At 49.2% G+C, this 20,005-nt stretch overlaps 1 protein-coding gene across 1 annotated transcript in view; it reads left to right on the forward strand.

Annotated features, from left to right (window-relative positions):
- Positions 1-20,005, forward strand: part of LOC144754106 (uncharacterized) — a 37,358-nt gene that overhangs the window by 12,809 nt on the left and 4,544 nt on the right. The window contains exon 2 of the mRNA XM_078641671.1: positions 3,039-3,130. Coding sequence (XP_078497797.1) covers positions 3,040-3,130 — 91 coding nt within the window. The 5' untranslated portion in view covers position 3,039. The remainder of the gene's footprint in view (positions 1-3,038; positions 3,131-20,005) is intronic.

The following is a 20,005-nucleotide window of genomic DNA, read 5'->3' on the forward strand; positions in this document are numbered from 1 at the left end:
AGTTAGTCTTGGGTGTTTTTCAAGTCTCGCTCCTACCACAAGCACATAAGCCGTAGATTAATTTACCCTGAGGTCTAGGTTCTTCATGAATTTAGTATATGTTTCTATGAGGGTCTGCAGTGTGTTGCCAGTTCGTGCCACTAGCACCGCATCATCTGCATATAGGAGTAACAGGACTGAAGATGAGTTAATAAAAGGGACATCTGAGGTAGACCCACCAGCGTGGCTTTCACACCATTAAGCTATAGTGAGACTAGGAAGTGGGCAAGTACACACCCCTGTCTCACCCCACTGGTGATTCCAAAGTGTCTTGTACATTCGCTCTGTCTACCGTAATGGACACACGCTGAAGCCGAAGTGTACATCTCTCGAATGTAATTGATTATGGACTTCTCCCCACCCATACCTTCCATTATTGCCCATAGTTTATCGTGGGCCATGCAATCGAAGGCGGATGATAGATCCATAAATGCCATGTAAAGATGGTCTTCCTTAGCCACAGTGTACTTGGCAATTAACAAATTTAGGTTGAGGCACTGGCACACGATATTACATCATCAAACAACCTCTTGGTTGCAAAGTATATTTCTTTGCAAATATCAACAGATAAGGTATTAAAGTAGGCAAAATGGCAATTAGCAACAAAAAAATATTCAAATAAAATTCTAGGTATCACAATGCATTATGAAATCACATCTAAGAAAAAAATTGGTTAAAAGAAAGATTTATTGTTCTTCATATATCATGAACCTGGGGCCTCCCTAGTGGTTACAATCTAAAAAGATAAAAGATCTTGTCTCCATTTAATGAGACAATTGCAATTAGTTAAAAACAGTCGACGCAGCGTTTCGGTGTAGTTTCCACCTTCATCAGGACGTAACAATTTCTTGTATTTACAATCTTATTGTATTCATAGGGTTATGTGTCATCACTTCCGGTATACTACAATAAATCTTTCTAACATTGTGCTGTTATCATTAATACATTTATGTATTTTAAGTTGCAGTGATCATGAACGAAAGTCATGATTTCTTAATTTGTGAACATATATTAGAAAGTACTGTGTTGCTGAGATATGAATGAGCCAGCAAGTTCTACTGTTTCTATGCCCAGGTGCATAAAGATAGGGCAATCGCCAAGCCTATGCTACATTCCATAAAGTTATATGGAATAGAGTACCCCCTACTATTCATTCTAAGGGCCTAATTATGTGCTTTTTGGTCCATTGGACCTCCAAACATGCGGTGGAGGTGCAGTGGCAGTCAGGTACTGCCGGATTACGACTAAGGTGGTCAGACCGCCATAGGACCACTGCAACCGGTGGCATGGTGGTCTGAAGCCACAATATGCTTGGCGGTGTCGCTGCAGCAGTGCAAAACATATTCGAGTTTCCTCACTGGTAATGGTCTCGTGGCAGTGCTCAAGCCATGAAAATGCGGGTGTGGAGGAAACTAAGTTAGGGGCCCCTGTTGCCTCTGAGCCTATGGATACAGGGGGGGGCACATGATGTATGAGATTGTATGGTTGCAGACATAAAAAGTGAAAGGAAAGTCTGTTGGGCAAAATTAAATACACCAGAAATCAGTTAGTAATTTGAAATACAAATATAATAGAATCAGTTAAATGTTACATCAGAATAAAAAATGTTGTAGCTCAAACTGCAGAGAGTCCATCTTTCCTGTTATGACCCAGACCGTTTTAAAAATAAACTTGTTAACATAAATATTTTCTTTCTGCTGATCACTGTTTATTTTAGAAAAGGAGATCATTAGAATGAAAAATCAGTTAGCATTTTCCTTCTTTAAACAGCAGCTGAAATAATGCACCATCATCTGTCAGCAATGATCCTTTGTGACTTGCCTTTCATCTTGGCTGCTGGCTCCGGCATGCAACATCGCGACACAACTGTGGTAACTTACTGCATCTGAGCAGCAATGCCATTTTGTTAATACAGAAACATCACAACTTGACTGGAATAAGGTAATCAGAAGCAGGATTTTAGACAGGAATTGCAGGCTACAATGAGAGTCATAAGGTTAGAAGATGAATATGGAAATTATTTATTGAGCACAAACAATGACCCTGAGTGTTATCTCACGCTGGCACAACACACACATTACAGACAAACATCCATGAAAGGTCAACAACAAAATTTAAAAAATCTGAAGATTAAAAGAGTTGCCTAAATAAGTACTTTTTCAAATTTGCAGTAGACATCTTACCTCTTGCTCTCCTGGGGGAGTCAGTTCATATATTTAGTGGTGCAGACAGAAAAGAACTAGTACCTGGACCAATTTCTCCAGCTTTTGGGGATAATAAACAGAAGCTATGTACTGCACCTCAAATATGTCAGGAATGTATTCTACAAATGTGTTTTTCAGAAAAGGGCAGCATACTCTGTAGAATGCAGAGATACAGAAAGAACACAGACCTCCGGATAGAGAGACAGTTAAGCTCCACTTCATTCATATCTGATCCTGACTGCCTGGCCTAGGACCTGAAGATCAGAGGGAGACACGTCCGACGTCACTGAATCTCGCTCTGTCACTAGGGCATGTCCCAGCCCTCTGCTGCATGGCCTGGCAGCCGACCCCAACTCCTGAATCTCCTTTCCAGCTAGGATCAACTGAAGCCAAGAACACTGCATGCTCCAGAAATCATGTACCTTAGGGCAGAGCACTTCCTTGGGATACTTTTTCGTTGATGCTAACTTGCTTTGTGATTGGATACAGCAGTAGTCATCCATGCTACAATATATGGCCATAGGAGACTTCTCGTCACTGCCTGTCTGGAGCTTGGGACAGTAACTTATCTTTCAAGCCCTCCCACCCTCTCCTCCAAAGAGTAAACTTAGATTCAAGCCCTGGGCAGATGTTGTGAACAAAGTCAGAGTGGGTGGTGTGTTAGAATGACTGCATCCTGTGGAGGAGAGAACAGACCCCTCCCCTCTGGAAGCTTTTGCCTCCTCACCATGGATAGCTGCACCCTTGGGAGTCAGAGTTCTTATCTCAGAAAGTAACTCTTTACTTCTTTTACAGGATGGCGCTGATGTATTCCCTGGCAGTGTTTGTCGCCATGGTTCTTGCGGCTCGTGGACAGAACGCCACATGCGGGCCTTGCGGGGCATCAGGTAGGAAGCCACCTTGCATGTTTCTTCTACTCTGGGAGGCGGTGAGCAATGTATGGGATAAGAAAATAAAGGCGGTCCAGGCAGGCCTCACTCATCTCAGAATGACTCATTTTACAAATAAATACAGGTGATAAATGAGTAACAGCTTGTACTATAGAGCTGAGTCCATCGATATCCAGAGCATTGCCAAAGACCACATGAACATTGTCAAATGTGAAAAAGTCTGCTTTAATGCGACAGATGAGCGGATTTCACTGAAACAACCCTTGGCATTATGCCGTACGAACTAGCATTGGACCCTGTCCACACTTGTCTTTAAGACAACCTACCCATCCACTCCCCCTCCCAAATAACCCATATCACGTCTTCATTCCCAACTTCATGCATTCGACCATCACTGCGCATGCTCAAACTGTTGCCTTCCTCTTGCCTTCCAACTCCCTTCTCTCTCAAATGGATCTCAAACTCACCAATTTTCTTAAAATAATTTGAAAAGTTGTAAAAACCCAAATGACACCTGAACAAACTCCGCGTTTTTCTGCTCTCCCCAAACCTTAGCAAGGGAAGTGCAACAACTCTTTCCTAGCACCATGCGACTGAAGCAGATAGAGTTCCATACCAAAAACAGTCAGATGCACACCATCATCCCTAAAAAAGTGAAGAATCTCATACCTAATGCCAGGATGCTCCAGCAGGAAAACCCCTTTAACTCTGCAAACCCTGGTCATTTCCCTATTAAACTTCCTCAGTGCTTTGTCAATAGCCCCTGGTTTCTTGGTGCCTCTCCACTCCCTATGGGGCAAAAGCTCAGTCCAAACAACCTTTTTATTCCCATAAGGTCCTCTTTTGTACATTTCAATAGGGCCAAACCTTTCCTGTTCATGAGACTATTCTCTCCTAAATGTAAAACTAGCAAATGTAGGCAAGCAGGTGCTCTCCTCATCAGTTCTAACTTTCATAGGGCTTTGTGCCAATACATTACACCTTTACCGAACCTTTTTTTTTGCACCGTCAGGTTATCAAACCCCAGTTGCTTCCCAAATTTCTATCATTCGGAAATGATGGACTGTCCATTTTATGAAGGAATGCCCTAAATCATGACAGGTCCTGCAATGCATCCTGCAACAAACAAAAACATTACTCTTAAAGCCACCATTCTGCAGTGTCCATCCCAAATGTACAGACCTCTTATAACAGTCTGACCTTCACCTCCCCAAACGCTGACTCTCGGCAGCAGACCAACCCCGGACTTCCGCTGCTGTCACCAAACCAATACAAAATAAGTGAGTACCAAGTTAACCACATTGCAAACAACGCCTTTCTCATTACTCCCAGAACTTGCGATGCCAAGTTATCAAGCTGAAAAACCTCCCTTTGTCTGCTCCCCCCTCAAAAAAACTACTCCCACCCACACAGAGGGCAAATCTTCTCATATGTGTAGCTCTGTAAATTGGCACATTTTACTCTACCAGAGTGATCAGTCTTCCGCCTGGGGGACCACACCTGAACCCCTCCCTCCAAAACCTAATGTCTTCCCCCTGAAGTCCCTCTTTCCACTTCAAACCCCAAAAAACAACCACACCATGACCACAGAGAACAATAAAAACTCCTGTGCATCCACACACCTCCGGAAGCATCCTCAATAATCCCTTAAAAATGCACACCATCTCTGCACTCTGTCTCTTCATCCGCTTTCCTGCACTCAGGCCTCTAATATATTATTTCCAATCTCACCTGTTGACTGTGTATTATAGACGGTTTGTTCAGAACTATGGGACAATAGTGCCCCCTGACAGAACTCACCTATAAAAAGCAGCCCAAGAAAGTCAATTGGACCCCAGAGTGTCAGAAGGCCTTTGACGCTCTATGTTTAGCCCCAGTGTTACTGCCCCCCTCGACAACAGAAAGGAATTTATAGTTTAGGCAGATGCTTAAGAACAAGTTTGGTGCAGTGTTGGCACAAGTAAATGAAATGGGCCTATGTCAGCCACTGGAGTCAAGCTATCCAGGCTGAATGAAGGCTGATAGCCAGAAACCGGTCCTTGGATGCTTGATTCCGGTCTGGGAAAGACAGGGCTTGGCAGTTCGGACTGGACTTTTCCCATGAGGCAAAGGGTCAGAGCTGATTTGCATATAGCCAGTGTCTAACCCAGGGTGGTGTGGAGTGAAAAAAACAATGGATTTAGGCCCAGATCCTTGTACTGGGGTGAATGTATGACATTGTTCTACATTCTGTCCATCAACTGTGTTTTTTGTAATTTTCACCCCGAGTGGGCTGGGTATGCTCAGACGTGAGTCCCAGGCTCTCCACACCACTGGAGTCAAGCTATCCAGGCTGAATGAAGGCTGATAGCCAGAAACCGGTCCTTGGATGCTTGATTCCGGTCTGGGAAAGACAGGGCTTGGCAGTTCGGACTGGACTTTTCCCATGAGGCAGAGGGTCAGAGCTGATTTGCATATAGCCAGTGTCTAACCCAGGGTGGTGTGGAGTGAAAAAAACGATGGATTTAGGCCCAGATCCTTGTACTGGGGTGAATGTATGACATTGTTCTACATTCTGTCCATCAACTGTGTTTTTTGTAATTTTCACCCCGAGTGGGCTGGGTATGCTCAGACGTGAGTCCCAGGCTCTCCACACCACTGGAGTCAAGCTATCCAGGCTGAATGAAGGCTGATAGCCAGAAACCGGTCCTTGGATGCTTGATTCCGGTCTGGGAAAGACAGGGCTTGGCAGTTCGGACTGGACTTTTCCCATGAGGCAAAGGGTCAGAGCTGATTTGCATATAGCCAGTGTCTAACCCAGGGTGGTGTGGAGTGAAAAAAACGATGGATTTAGGCCCAGATCCTTGTACTGGGGTGAATGTATGACATTGTTCTACATTCTGTCCATCAACTGTGTTTTTTGTAATTTTCACCCCGAGTGGGCTGGGTATGCTCAGACGTGAGTCCCAGGCTCTCCACACCACTGGAGTCAAGCTATCCAGGCTGAATGAAGGCTGATAGCCAGAAACCGGTCCTTGGATGCTTGATTCCGGTCTGGGAAAGACAGGGCTTGGCAGTTCGGACTGGACTTTTCCCATGAGGCAAAGGGTCAGAGCTGATTTGCATATAGCCAGTGTCTAACCCAGGGTGGTGTGGAGTGAAAAAAACGATGGATTTAGGCCCAGATCCTTGTACTGGGGTGAATGTATGACATTGTTCTACATTCTGTCCATCAACTGTGTTTTTTGTAATTTTCACCCCGAGTGGGCTGGGTATGCTCAGACGTGAGTCCCAGGCTCTCCACACCACTGGAGTCAAGCTATCCAGGCTGAATGAAGGCTGATAGCCAGAAACCGGTCCTTGGATGCTTGATTCCGGTCTGGGAAAGACAGGGCTTGGCAGTTCGGACTGGACTTTTCCCATGAGGCAAAGGGTCAGAGCTGATTTGCATATAGCCAGTGTCTAACCCAGGGTGGTGTGGAGTGAAAAAAACGATGGATTTAGGCCCAGATCCTTGTACTGGGGTGAATGTATGACATTGTTCTACATTCAGTCCATCAACTGTGTTTTTTGTAATTCATCAGCAGGCAACGTCTCCCTAGAGAAAACAGATATGGAAGCCTTTGCTGTGGTCTGGTCCCTGAAGAAGCTAAGGCCCAACCTGTTTGGCACTCACTTCCGTGTTCAAACTGAACACAGACCTCTCAGATGTCTCATGCAGAAGAGGGAGAAAATCCTAAACTGTTGAGGTGGACAATTTCACTGCAGGGGATCGAGTTCACAGTGGTACACAGACCTGGGACTGACGTGTCAAAGCAGGTGAACTCTGCATGTTTTTCCACTCAGCTGATAAGGGCTCCCAGAGTGTTGGTTAGTTACCCATCACCTTTCATTTGAGGGATCTGTGTGAGAAAGTCATCCTTTTTCCCTGATCACCCCCAATTTTTGACTGACACTGGTGGTAACTGACTCTGATGGTGCCCTTGGCTTTGCCAACCAGACCCAGGGCCAGTGCTCTGGTTAAATGGTATATGGTAATTAGGTGTAATTACAATTGGTACTGACAGACTATTTGTAAGTCTCTAGTATATAATAGGGCATGTAGGTTTAGAGGCCCAGTAGATTTAAAGCACTTAAGTGTGTACTGTTAAGGTACCTACTGTCATTTTAAAAGCCATTGCTGCCTCGAAGGCTGCTTTAAAAATAACATTATATGCAAATGTAACTTTGAAATTATAAAAGTACTTCCTGTGACTCAAACGACCTTATTTTTATATTTGAGTCTCCCCGGAAGGTTTCCCATAGGTGCCCTAGTGGAGGGTGCCTTGTAACTATGAGCATGGACATTATAAAAGATATTTTATATGCCCCGATGACAGAAAATCTGCTAAATTCAGTTTTCCCTATTGTAGTGAATTAGCTTGGTAGTCTAACATGGGAATAGTTTATTAAAGTATAAATATATCCTGGAGTTAGCTACAAATCTATTTCAAAGTATCAAAAGGACAGTTACGATAAATCTAACAACTTGCCACTGTTAGATTTATAACTATTACACAAAATAAGTTATGGAACTTTCTTTCGGGGAGCCAAAATCCAGCCTTCCAGCAGCCCTCTCCTAATTGGCCAGCTTTACCAGGCTGAGCCAAGCTGTCTTAATGAGGTGTCAAGCAGCCTGACTAGGGACAAAGGACATCCTGTGGGAGGAGATCTGCACTTGCAGAGCTAAAGGCAGAATGGGGTAGAGAAGCCAAACTGCCCTTCAAAGGATGAAAGGCAGTTTAAGATAGCACAAGCTCACCCCCACTACCTGCACCCCCAGCGAGACAGGAGCCCCAATAATTGGATTAGCAGAGGGGCTGGAAGGAAAGTGTTAAACAAACGTAGCCACACCAGACCAGTGGGTTGGCTAAGCCATCTCTAACCCTTCAGGAGAGAGTTTCTCCATTTTGGATTTTGCAAGAATATTGTTTTCTGGGACAATAAAATGGCACACTTTGGAGGAAGTGGTCATACCTGAGGGTGGCACCCTGCATGTCATTGGTCAAGGGTGTCCCCCTGCTTGGCTCTTAGAAACACTGGATAAATATGGGGGAGCTGCACAGCAACTGAGATCCTTATCTGAAGAAGGGCTACCCTGCTAAACCTTTTGGAGGAAGTAGTCATACCTAATGTGGCACTCTGGATGCCATTAGTCAGGGGTGCTCCCCTGCTTGATGCCCAGGGACACTGGATAAATATGGGGGAGCTGCAAGGCAACTGAGATCCCTGCCTGAAAGAAACATGAAGAAAAAGGGATGCCCTGCTGAACCCCTGGCCTGCACCAGGAGGACTGCATTCACAAGGACTGCACCTGCTGCACACTTTGGGCTCTAGCAGAAGAAGGACTTTGCCTGACTCTAAAAGCGTAAGGCGTGAACTCCCAGAAAGCAACAGGTGAAAAGAGGTCCTTCTGTATCACCACCACCAAGAAGAACCCAGATGGACAGCATCTAGTGGATTGTAAAGGTGCTGGCCAGGTGGATTGTGGGAAACGTAGTCCCAATATCCCAAGGAGAAACTCAGAGCTTCAGGAACCTTGAGTTGGTGTTGTGGACCCTTTTGAACTGAAGAAAGATTTTATGGAAGAAGATCTAGAAGTTTGAGCAACTTTTATAAAAAACTCAGTGAGTTGACTGACCCATTGTTGAGAGTCAAGCCGCCGTTGTCGAACCGCTATCCAGCCTGAATTTCAGGTACGTCCGGCTGAAAGACCCGGAGCTCTTGACATCTACAAGACTTCCAGAATTTCTACAGAGGCCTCGAGCTGAAGCAAGCCGCCGTGGTACACTTGAAACCAGGCCCAAAGAGGTGCCTCGCTCATTGACAAGAGAAAAGCTCCAGAAATGATTAAGTGCAAAAGTAAAAACTTGACAGAGACCTCCTACTCAGTGTAGCTGACCTGTGCTCCATAGCGGTGGACCTCAACTTTGCATTTGTCCCAGTCAAGCGCGATCAGATGTCTCAAGCTGTTGCAATTTGTTTTTAGGCACTAGAAAACATTTAAACACTAAACATGTATCTCTCTGTTTCCCCACATTGGATTTTGTTTGTTTGGGTGCCATTTTAAACTTACACATATTTCCTATTTTTATAAATTGGTTTTGGATTTTTATTATGTGTTGGATCTTACACATTTAATGTATTAGTCTTTTTAAATGCTTTAAACACCTGTCTCCTAAGTTGAGCCTGCATGCTCGTACCAACTACCAAGGGGTGAGCAAGAGAATAATTTATTGAGACCTTGACAACGATAATGTAGGGCACAATATTTTTGCATCATAATATTTGTTTTCATTTTTATTGTATCTGATATTTTGTCCAAACACCCCATATTCTGAACTGCACACTGGTGATAATAAGCTGAGGCCTGGAAGGCCCAGGAAATCTAAATAATAATGTCTCAGACATGGCTCAGTAGTAGTAGACCATCCAGCACTTACGTCGCTAAGGGTGCTCTCCATTCTCCAGTAGTTATTATGCTGGTATTATTATGCACTTCATTCATTCTTACCTTGCATACTGAAGTAGGCTAACTGTTTTTTGGAATCCTGAAGAACATATACACACTAACACAAAGACAATCACAGTTCATAAGCACAACAATGATCTCTTTGCACTGTTACTTACTCAAACATGTCTAAGGAGTACCTGAATATCACAAGAGGTACTTTAGGGCTCACTAAAGGTCGCTGACTTGATGCCTTCAGCAAGAGTTCACCTCCTGCTTCCCGTAAACACACTGAAGGGAAAACAGCTCTCCTCTAATGTCGCATTAGTGGATATAGAGCCAACCAATAACTATCACAACTGGCTCTTATCAGACTGAGTAGCAGGTGAGAACAAGGTTCTGGGCACTAACTAGCATGATTGACTATATCCAAAGTCAAGGTGCTATTCGGCGGAGTTCCAAACTACCCCTGTCCCAACCGGTCTTCACCATCGGACAGAAATCAGACCCTCCCTCAATGGAATCATCAACTCGACGTTCAGCTTCGCTGCCTTCCCGGAAACCTGGAAGCACACCGAAGGTAAAGCACTTCTGAAGAAACCCACAGCGGGCCAGTCCGACCTCAAGAACTACTGCCCCATATCAATCCTCCCCTTCCCAGCCAAGGTACTGGAGAAAGCAGTCAACCGCCAGTTTACAGTCTACCTGGAATCCAACCACTTGCTTGACCCCTGCCAATCCGGCTACCCGCTCAAACCACAGCACAGAAACCGCCCTTATAGCTGCCATGGACTACGTCAGAGCCATCCTTGACTGCGGTGAGTCTGCAGCCCTGATCCTCCTCGACCTGTCACCTGCCTTTGACACAGTCTCCCACCACCTCCTCATCCAAAGACTTTACCACATTGGCATCTAAGCAACACCTTCAAGAAGCTATCCTCTTTTCTCACCGGACACACTTAGAGAATTTGTCTCCCGCCGTACACCTCTGATCCCAAGAGCATCATCTGCGGCCTACCCCAGGGCTCCTGACTTAGCCCCACACTGTTCAACATCTACATGACTCTGCTGGCACCCATCGTTCACAGCCACGTTTTCAACATCATCTCTTGCGCTTTATCACCCAGCTTATACTCTCCCTCACTAAAGACACGGACACCACCATGGCGAACTTCCAGAACGCCATGACCGACACCGCCAACTGGATGAGAGCCAACTGCCTCCAACGCAACACTGACAAAACCAAAGTTCTACTCTTCGGAACACCCCTCACTAAGGGATGGTGGCCTGCAGCACCCTACCCCACCTTCCACACCCGCAACCTCAGAATCATCCTCGACAACGAATTCTCCATGAGACGACAGGTCAACTCGGTTGCTTCCACCTGCTTCAGCACCCTCAGACAGATTGCGACGCTGCCCGGTGGCAGTGGGCTAGCGCGCAGTAGCTGAGGAGCAGTGTTTTGTTTGGCTGAGTTTTTAACTCCCCCCCTGCTGATTGCGAGCTGTGGGGGCTCCCCTGGAATCCCAGTTTTAAAAATCGCCACAACTATAACGCTGTAACTAACTTTATTTCAAAGTTGACAGGCTCTTACCTGCTTTTCTTTTCAGGGGCACGGCGGCCGGCTGAGGGCTGATCGCTGGGGCGGGCTCTCGGCAGCCGCGGGCGCCATTTTGGGTCGGGTTGAGTGCCGATCAGGATCTGGGCACACCCCCCTAGTCCCTCCTCTATTTAGGAGTGAGTTCTTTTTCCTCCCAGTGATTGCGACGCTGCCCGGTGGCAGTGGGCTAGCGCGCAGTAGCTGAGGAGCAGTGTTTTGTTTGGCTGAGTTTTTAACTCCCCCCCTGCTGATTGCGAGCTGTGGGGGCTCCCCTGGAATCCCAGTTTTAAAAATCGCCACAACTATAACGCTGTAACTAACTTTATTTCAAAGTTGACAGGCTCTTACCTGCTTTTCTTTTCAGGGGCACGGCGGCCGGCTGAGGGCTGATCGCTGGGGCGGGCTCTCGGCAGCCGCGGGCGCCATTTTGGGTCGGGTTGAGTGCCGACCAGGATCTGGGCACACCCCCCTAGTCCCTCCTCTATTTAGGAGTGAGTTCTTTTTCCTCCCAGTGATTGCGACGCTGCCCGGTGGCAGTGGGCTAGCGCGCAGTAGCTGAGGAGGAGTGTTTTGTTTGGCTGAGTTTTTAACTCTCCCCCTGCTGATTGCGAGCTGTGGGGGCTCCCCTGGAATCCCAGTTTTAAAAATCGCCACAACTATAACGCTGTAACTAACTTTATTTCAAAGTTGACAGGCTCTTACCTGCTTTTCTTTTCAGGGGCACGGCAGCCGGCTGAGGGCTGATCGCTGAGGCGGGCTCTCGGCAGCCGCGGGCGCCATTTTGGGTCGGGTTGAGTGCCGATCAGGATCTGGGCACACCCCCCTAGTCCCTCCTCTATTTAGGAGTGAGTTCTTTTTCCTCCCAGTGATTGCGACGCTGCCGGGTGGCAGTGGGCTAGCGCGCAGTAGCTGAGGAGCAGTGTTTTGTTTGGCTGAGTTTTTAACTCCCCCCCTGCTGATTGCGAGCTGTGGGGGCTCCCCTGGAATCCCAGTTTTAAAAATCGCCACAACTATAACGCTGTAACTAACTTTATTTCAAAGTTGACAGGCTCTTACCTGCTTTTCTTTTCAGGGGCACGGCGGCCGGCTGAGGGCTGATCGCTGGGGCGGGCTCTCGGCAGCCGCGGGCGCCATTTTGGGTCGGGTTGAGTGCCGATCAGGATCTGGGCACACCCCCCTAGTCCCTCCTCTATTTAGGAGTGAGTTCTTTTTCCTCCCAGTGATTGCGACGCTGCCCGGTGGCAGTGGGCTAGCGCGCAGTAGCTGAGGAGCAGTGTTTTGTTTGGCTGAGTTTTTAACTCCCCCCCTGCTGATTGCGAGCTGTGGGGGCTCCCCTGGAATCCCAGTTTTAAAAATCGCCACAACTATAACGCTGTAACTAACTTTATTTCAAAGTTGACAGGCTCTTACCTGCTTTTCTTTTCAGGGGCACGGCGGCCGGCTGAGGGCTGATCGCTGGGGCGGGCTCTCGGCAGCCGCGGGCGCCATTTTGGGTCGGGTTGAGTGCCGACCAGGATCTGGGCACACCCCCCTAGTCCCTCCTCTATTTAGGAGTGAGTTCTTTTTCCTCCCAGTGATTGCGACGCTGCCCGGTGGCAGTGGGCTAGCGCGCAGTAGCTGAGGAGCAGTGTTTTGTTTGGCTGAGTTTTTAACTCCCCCCCTGCTGATTGCGAGCTGTGGGGGCTCCCCTGGAATCCCAGTTTTAAAAATCGCCACAACTATAACGCTGTAACTAACTTTATTTCAAAGTTGACAGGCTCTTACCTGCTTTTCTTTTCAGGGGCACGGCGGCCGGCTGAGGGCTGATCGCTGAGGCGGGCTCTCGGCAGCCGCGGGCGCCATTTTGGGTCGGGTTGAGTGCCGATCAGGATCTGGGCACACCCCCCTAGTCCCTCCTCTATTTAGGAGTGAGTTCTTTTTCCTCCCAGTGATTGCGACGCTGCCCGGTGGCAGTGGGCTAGCGCGCAGTAGCTGAGGAGCAGTGTTTTGTTTGGCTGAGTTTTTAACTCCCCCCCTGCTGATTGCGAGCTGTGGGGGCTCCCCTGGAATCCCAGTTTTAAAAATCGCCACAACTATAACGCTGTAACTAACTTTATTTCAAAGTTGACAGGCTCTTACCTGCTTTTCTTTTCAGGGGCACGGCGGCCGGCTGAGGGCTGATCGCTGGGGCGGGCTCTCGGCAGCCGCGGGCGCCATTTTGGGTCGGGTTGAGTGCCGATCAGGATCTGGGCACACCCCCCTAGTCCCTCCTCTATTTAAACGCCCACTATGTGTCAGCGCAGCGGCCGAGCGCAGCGGGCGCGACGCAGGCACGCCGGAGTTGCGCCTGAGTTAAGCCCGTCTGCGCCCGTCCGCGGCCGGACGTGGCACGGGGCACGTCACTCTGCCTCCCTCCTTAAATATTCCCGTTCTTCCCTTATTGAGTGCCATGACCACGCACTCCCTCCCCCCGAGTCCTCCCCCAGGCTTGCCTCACTGGGCTTGCTTACGGCCAGACAAACGTTTCCAGAGATTACTCCCCCTCTGGTCATTGCCAGGCCATCAGTCCCGGGGCCCAGGCCCTGTACACTTTCGCTGGCAAGGGCCCAAAAGTCTGCCTTGTCAGTAATGTACCTTAACACCCGGTCCTTGGTTAGCCACCAGTTAGATATCTTCCACCTTCTGGGGTCGGAACAGCCGGACATCCTGTTTCTGACTGAGACTTGGCTCACGGATGACTCATCCCCCGATATTCTGGCGGCTATCCCCCCGGGCTACTATATTCTGCAAGCAAATCGTCCCTCGGGTAAAGCTGGTGGTGGTGTCGCAGCCATCATTAGGCATCCAATCCGCTTCTCCCCAGTGGCCACTACTAGTATTCCCATGACTGACTGCCTGGTGGTCAGACTGGAGCAGCCAGGGTCATCCCTCATATGTGCCCTGGTTTACCGCCCCCCCAATCTATGCCCAGTTTCTCGGCGAGGTTTGGTGACCTTATCTCCCAGCTCACCATCAACAATACTAATGTTCTAGTCCTGGGAGACTTTAATTACTGGCCTTCGGATGCCTATGAAACCCCATGCTCCTTGGCCTTTTCGGATCTTATGTTAGGTTTAAACTGCACCCAGCACATACATTCACCTACTCACGTGAAGGGTCACATTCTGGACCAGGTTTGGACTTCCAGCCTGAACATTTCCACGCCCCTTATTCTCCCCTGCCTTTGGTCAGATCATTTTTTAATCACCTTCACTCTAGCTATGCCCCTTCCTGTAACCAATGTGCGAGAAACCAATTTCTTAGCTCGCAATTGGAACAGAGCTGACTTGAACACATTCACTTCCCTTCTTAGCACATCCGCTCCGCCCAGCGCAGGATCTTTTGTTTCTATTGACTCTCAAACACAGGGTCTGACCCACTGGCTCACTTCTGCCGCTAACTCCGTGGCACCTTTGAAACCAGTTAGAGCAAGGCGCTGTCATGACGCCCAAAGGTGGTTCACGGAGGACCTTAAAGCCCAAAAACTTGGGCTCCGACAGGCAGAACGGCGTTGGCGTCGGGGCTACTCCCCTGAGTCCAAACAGATATTCTCCTCTTTGCTTAGAGAGTATAAGTCAGCCATAGCCTTGGCTAAATCTCTCTATTTTTCCAGCAGAATCTTGGATTCATCCAACAAATCCAAAGATATATTTTCAATCGTTGAGGAGCTGTCCAATCCAGCGAGAGTCACTATTGCACCTCTCCCCTCTCAGTCTCTATGTGACTCCTTGAACCAATTTTTCGTGGAGAAAATTATCAAGATTAAAGACAGTATTCCTGTCCAAGCACCGCTAGCCCCTCCTCTGTCTGCTGCCTTTTGCCACTATTCCAATACCCATATCTTAACTCAGATCCCCCCCATTTCGAAAGATAATTTTCTTGCCCTTTTGCACAAAGTCTCTTCTGGTTCACCCAGCGACTGTTGCCCCCCCTCGGCCCTTCGGGAAGCTTTCACCGCTTGCCCTGAACCCCCCCTGGCCCTTCTGAACAACTCTCTTGCCGCGGGGGAGGTTCCTTGCTCCTTTAAGCAGGCCGAGGTGGTTGCCATTTTGAAGAAACCCTCGGCAGATCCCGCCATCATGAGCAACTTTCGCCCCATATCCCTCCTTCCTTTTCTCAGTAAAGTCCTGGAGTCACATGTAACCCAAACTTTCAGCTCTTTTGTTGAGGAATCGTGCTTTTTGGACCCCCAGCAGGCCGGGTTCAGACCTGCGCATTCCACAGAGGCGGTCATCCTCTCTGTGATGGAGGAATTGCGCAGAGGGGCCGACGCTAACATCTGTCAGGCCCTGGTTCTCCTGGATTTGTCGGCCGCCTTTGACACGGTCGACCATGCCATCTTGGTCGACCGTGTCAAGGGGGCCGGCATCCAGGGTACCGCCCTGGACTGGGTTCAGTCTTTTCTGACCAACCGCCAGCAAGCAGTCAGACTGTCCCAGTTCTCTGCCACTCAGGTCGGGCTGACCTGCGGTGTCCCGCAGGGTTCCTCTTTGTCCCCTCTTCTTTTTAATTTATATTTGGCTCCCCTAATCCGCTCCCTCCGTGGGTTGAGTGTCACCGCGTTCAATTACGCGGATGACATTCAACTGGTCTTCACTATTGATTCCTCGGATGAATCAATCTCCACTTTTCAAACCACGCTTTGTTTTATTAGTAATTGGATGAGCTCAAACCATCTGAAGCTCAACCCCGACAAGACCGAGCTGGTTCTTGTCGGGGGACCCTCCAACCCTTGGCAACCTTCTTTCTAGCCGGCCAGTCTGGGCAGTCCCCCTTGCCCAGTCAATTCAGCCAAAAGCCAGGGAGTCATCATTAGTAGCGATCTTTCTATGATGCCCCAGATCAGCGCAGTAGTGTCCTCTAGCCACTTTCAGCTCAGGAAAATCCGTAAAATCTCTCGCCTACTTACCACCGAGGCTCTTACCTTGGCTCTGCTTGCGTTGGTCATCTCCAGACTCGACTACGCAAACGCACTGTATGTAGGCATTCCTGACTATCAAATCAAGAGACTCCAGTTGATCCAAAATCAGGCCGCCCGCCTGATTTACCGCCAACCTAGAGATCAACATGTTCGCCCTCTCTTAAAAAGTCTCCATTGGCTTCCGGTCTCTGCTCGCTGTAAGTTCAAGCTAGGCTGCATCATCTCTAAAGCCCTAGCAGGTCACGGCCCCTTCTTCATTTCTTCTCTTCTCCACCCGTATGTTCCTCTTCGTAACCTCCGGTCATCCCAGATGGCCCTGCTATCAGTTCCGAGATTCAAGAAGAAGAAACATGGCGGCCTCAGGTTTTCTCTCTTGGCTCCCTCTTTTTGGAACACCCTTCCCCTTTCTCTGAGGTTGCCCTCCCCATACACCAAGTTCAGATCCCTCCTCAAGACTTTCCTCTTTATTGAGGCCTACAATTAGTTCTTCCCCTCACGTTTCTTTCACTGCTTCCTCAGCACAAGCGCCAAGAAACCTTAAGGTGTTAGCTGCGCTTTATAAATTTCTTTAACATAACATAACAAAGTCTTCAGATGGATCCCAACCGACACCAGAAGAACCTTCACTTAAGACCTCATCACCAGTCAACTTGATTATCGGCACGCCCTCTATGCAGGTACCACCACACTCCTACTCAAGCTCCTTCAAACAATCCAGAATGCAGCAGCAAGAATGATCCTGGACCTGTCCAGCTGACCCCACATCACCCCCACCTCCGTAGCCTGCACTGGCTCCCTGTCAAGAGGAGATGCCACTTCAAGCTGCTCACATACGCCTTCACAGCCCTACACAACATGGGACCAGAATACCTGGACAACCGCCTCATCTTTCACCAACCCACCAGACACCTGCGGTCTGCCTCCCTGGCCCTCCCACTGTCCCCCGCATCCATTGTACCCAAGCCGGGGGATGCTCCTTCTCCCACCTCGCAGCCAAAACCTGGAACTACCTCCCCTTCCACCTCCGAACCTCTACCTTTCTCGCCAAATTCAGGAGTGCACTCAAGACCTGGCTGTTGAAATAGCTCCACCTCACGCAGCGCCTGGATATCCATCGGGGTGATTAGCACACTTTACAAGAACTGACTTATTGATTGATTGATTGATTGATTGATAGATTTTCCTGTCATCCTCCTTCCGCCCACCTTTCTCCTATTCCTCTAAATTGTCAGATGTCTGCTGTGCGCCTACACAACAGTTAAAGACTACATTCCGAGAAATCTGATTGGCCGTTCTGCTTTTGACACTTGAATGGGTGCACTGATTTTAATTGTAATTGTTCATGCATCCCTTTTCAAAGTTGAAAGTGTTATATCCTGTTTATTTAAGTATATGTATCCCAGTTTACCTACCTCCCTGCTGATCAGCCAGTGTGAGTGTTGAGCGTGGAATGTTGGTGTGCCTGTGATGCGTGGAATGCCTGGGTGCCTGTGATGCGTGGAATGCCTGGGTGCCTGTGATGCTTGGAATGCATGGGTGCCTGTGATGCTTGGAATGCTTGGGTGCCTGTGATGCTTGGAATGCTTGGGAGCCTGTGATGCGTGGAATGCCTGGGTGCCTGTGATGAGTGGAATGCTTGGGTGCCTGTGATGCGTGGAATGCCTGGGTGCCTGTGATGCTTGGAATGCTTGGGTGCCTGTGATGCTTGGAATGCCTGGGAGCCTGTGATGCGTGGAATGCCTGGGTGCCTGTGATGAGTGGAATGCTTGGGTGCCTGTGATGCGTGGAATGCCTGGGTGCCTGTGATGCTTGGAATGCCTGGGTGCCTGTGATGCTTGGAATGCCTGGGTTCCTGTGATGCGTGGAATGCTTGGGTGCCTGTGATGCGTGGAATGCCTGGGTGCCTGTGATGCTTGGAATGCTTGGGTGCCTGTGATGCTTGGAATGCCTGGGTGCCTGTGATGCTTGGAATGCTTGGGTGCCTGTGATGCCTGGAATGCCTGGGTGCCTGTGATGCTTGGAATGCTTGGGTGCCTGTGATGCTTGGAATGGTTGGGTGCCTGTGATGCTTGGAATGCCTGGGTTCCTGTGATGCTTGGAATGCTTGGGTGCCTGTGATGCTTGGAATGGTTGGGTGCCTGTGATGCTTGGAATGCCTGGGTGCCTGTGATGCTTGGAATGCCTGGGTGCCTGTGATGCTTGGAATGCCTGGGTTCCTGTGATGCGTGGAATGCTTGGGTGCCTGTGATGCGTGGAATGCCTGGGTGCCTGTGATGCTTGGAATGCTTGGGTGCCTGTGATGCTTGGAATGCCTGGGTTCCTGTGATGCGTGGAATGCTTGGGTGCCTGTGATGCGTGGAATGCCTGGGTGCCTGTGATGCTTGGAATGCTTGGGTGCCTGTGATGCTTGGAATGCCTGGGTGCCTGTGATGCTTGGAATGCTTGGGTGCCTGTGATGCCTGGAATGCCTGGGTGCCTGTGATGCTTGGAATGCTTGGGTGCCTGTGATGCTTGGAATGGTTGGGTGCCTGTGATGCTTGGAATGCCTGGGTTCCTGTGATGCTTGGAATGCTTGGGTGCCTGTGATGCTTGGAATGGTTGGGTGCCTGTGATGCTTGGAATGCCTGGGTGCCTGTGATGCTTGGAATGCCTGGGTGCCTGTGATGCTTGGAATGCCTGGGTTCCTGTGATGCGTGGAATGCTTGGGTGCCTGTGATGCGTGGAATGCCTGGGTGCCTGTGATGCTTGGAATGCTTGGGTGCCTGTGATGCTTGGAATGCCTGGGTGCCTGTGATGCTTGGAATGCTTGGGTGCCTGTGATGCCTGGAATGCCTGGGTGCCTGTGATGCTTGGAATGCTTGGGTGCCTGTGATGCTTGGAATGCCTGGGTGCCTGTGATGCTTGGAATGCTTGGGTGCCTGTGATGCTTGGAATGCTTGGGTGCCTGTGATGCTTGGAATGCTTGGGTGCCTGTGATGCTTGGAATGCTTGGGTGCCTGTGATGCTTGGAATGCTTGGGAGCCTGTGATGCTTGGAATGCTTGGGTGCCTGTGATGCTTGCAATGCTTGGGTGCCTGTGATGCTTGGAATGCCTGGGTGCCTGTGATGCTTGGAATGCCTGGGTGCCTGTGATGCTTGGAATGCTTGGGTGCCTGTGATGCTTGGAATGCCTGGGTGCCTGTGATGCTTGGAATGCTTGGGTGCCTGTGATGCTTGGAATGCTTGGGTTCCTGCGATGCTTGGAATGCTTGGGTGCCTGTGATGCTTGGAGTGCTTGGGTGCCTGTGATGCTTGGAATGCCTGGGTGCCTGTGATGCTTGGAATGCTTGGGTTCCTGCAATGCTTGGAATGCTTGGGTGCCTGTGATGCTTGGAATGCTTGGGTGCCTGTGATGCTTGGAATGCCTGGGTGCCTGTGATGCTTGGAATGCTTGGGTTCCTGCGATGCTTGGAATGCTTGGAATGCTTGGGTGCCTGTGATGCTTGGAATGCTTGGGTTCCTGCGATGCTTGGAATGCTTGGGTGCCTGTGATGCTTGGAGTGCTTGGGTGCCTGTGATGCTTGGAATGCTTGGGTGCCTGTGATGCTTGGAATGCTTGGGTTCCAGCGATGCTTGGAATGCTTGGGTGCCTGTGATGCTTGGAATGCCTGGGTGCCTGTGATGCTTGGAATGCCTGGGTGCCTGTGATGCTTGGAATGCTTGGGTGCCTGTGATGCTTGGAATGCCTGGGTGCCTGTGATGCTTTGAATGCTTGGGTTCCTGCGATGCTTGGAATGCTTGGGTGCCTGTGATGCTTTGAATGCTTGGATTCCTGCGATGCTTGGAATGCTTGGGTGCCTGTGATGCTTGGAGTGCTTGGGTGCC

This window comes from Lissotriton helveticus, chromosome 5_1, assembly GCF_964261635.1.
Source record: "Lissotriton helveticus chromosome 5_1, aLisHel1.1, whole genome shotgun sequence".
NCBI lineage: Eukaryota > Metazoa > Chordata > Amphibia > Caudata > Salamandridae > Lissotriton > Lissotriton helveticus.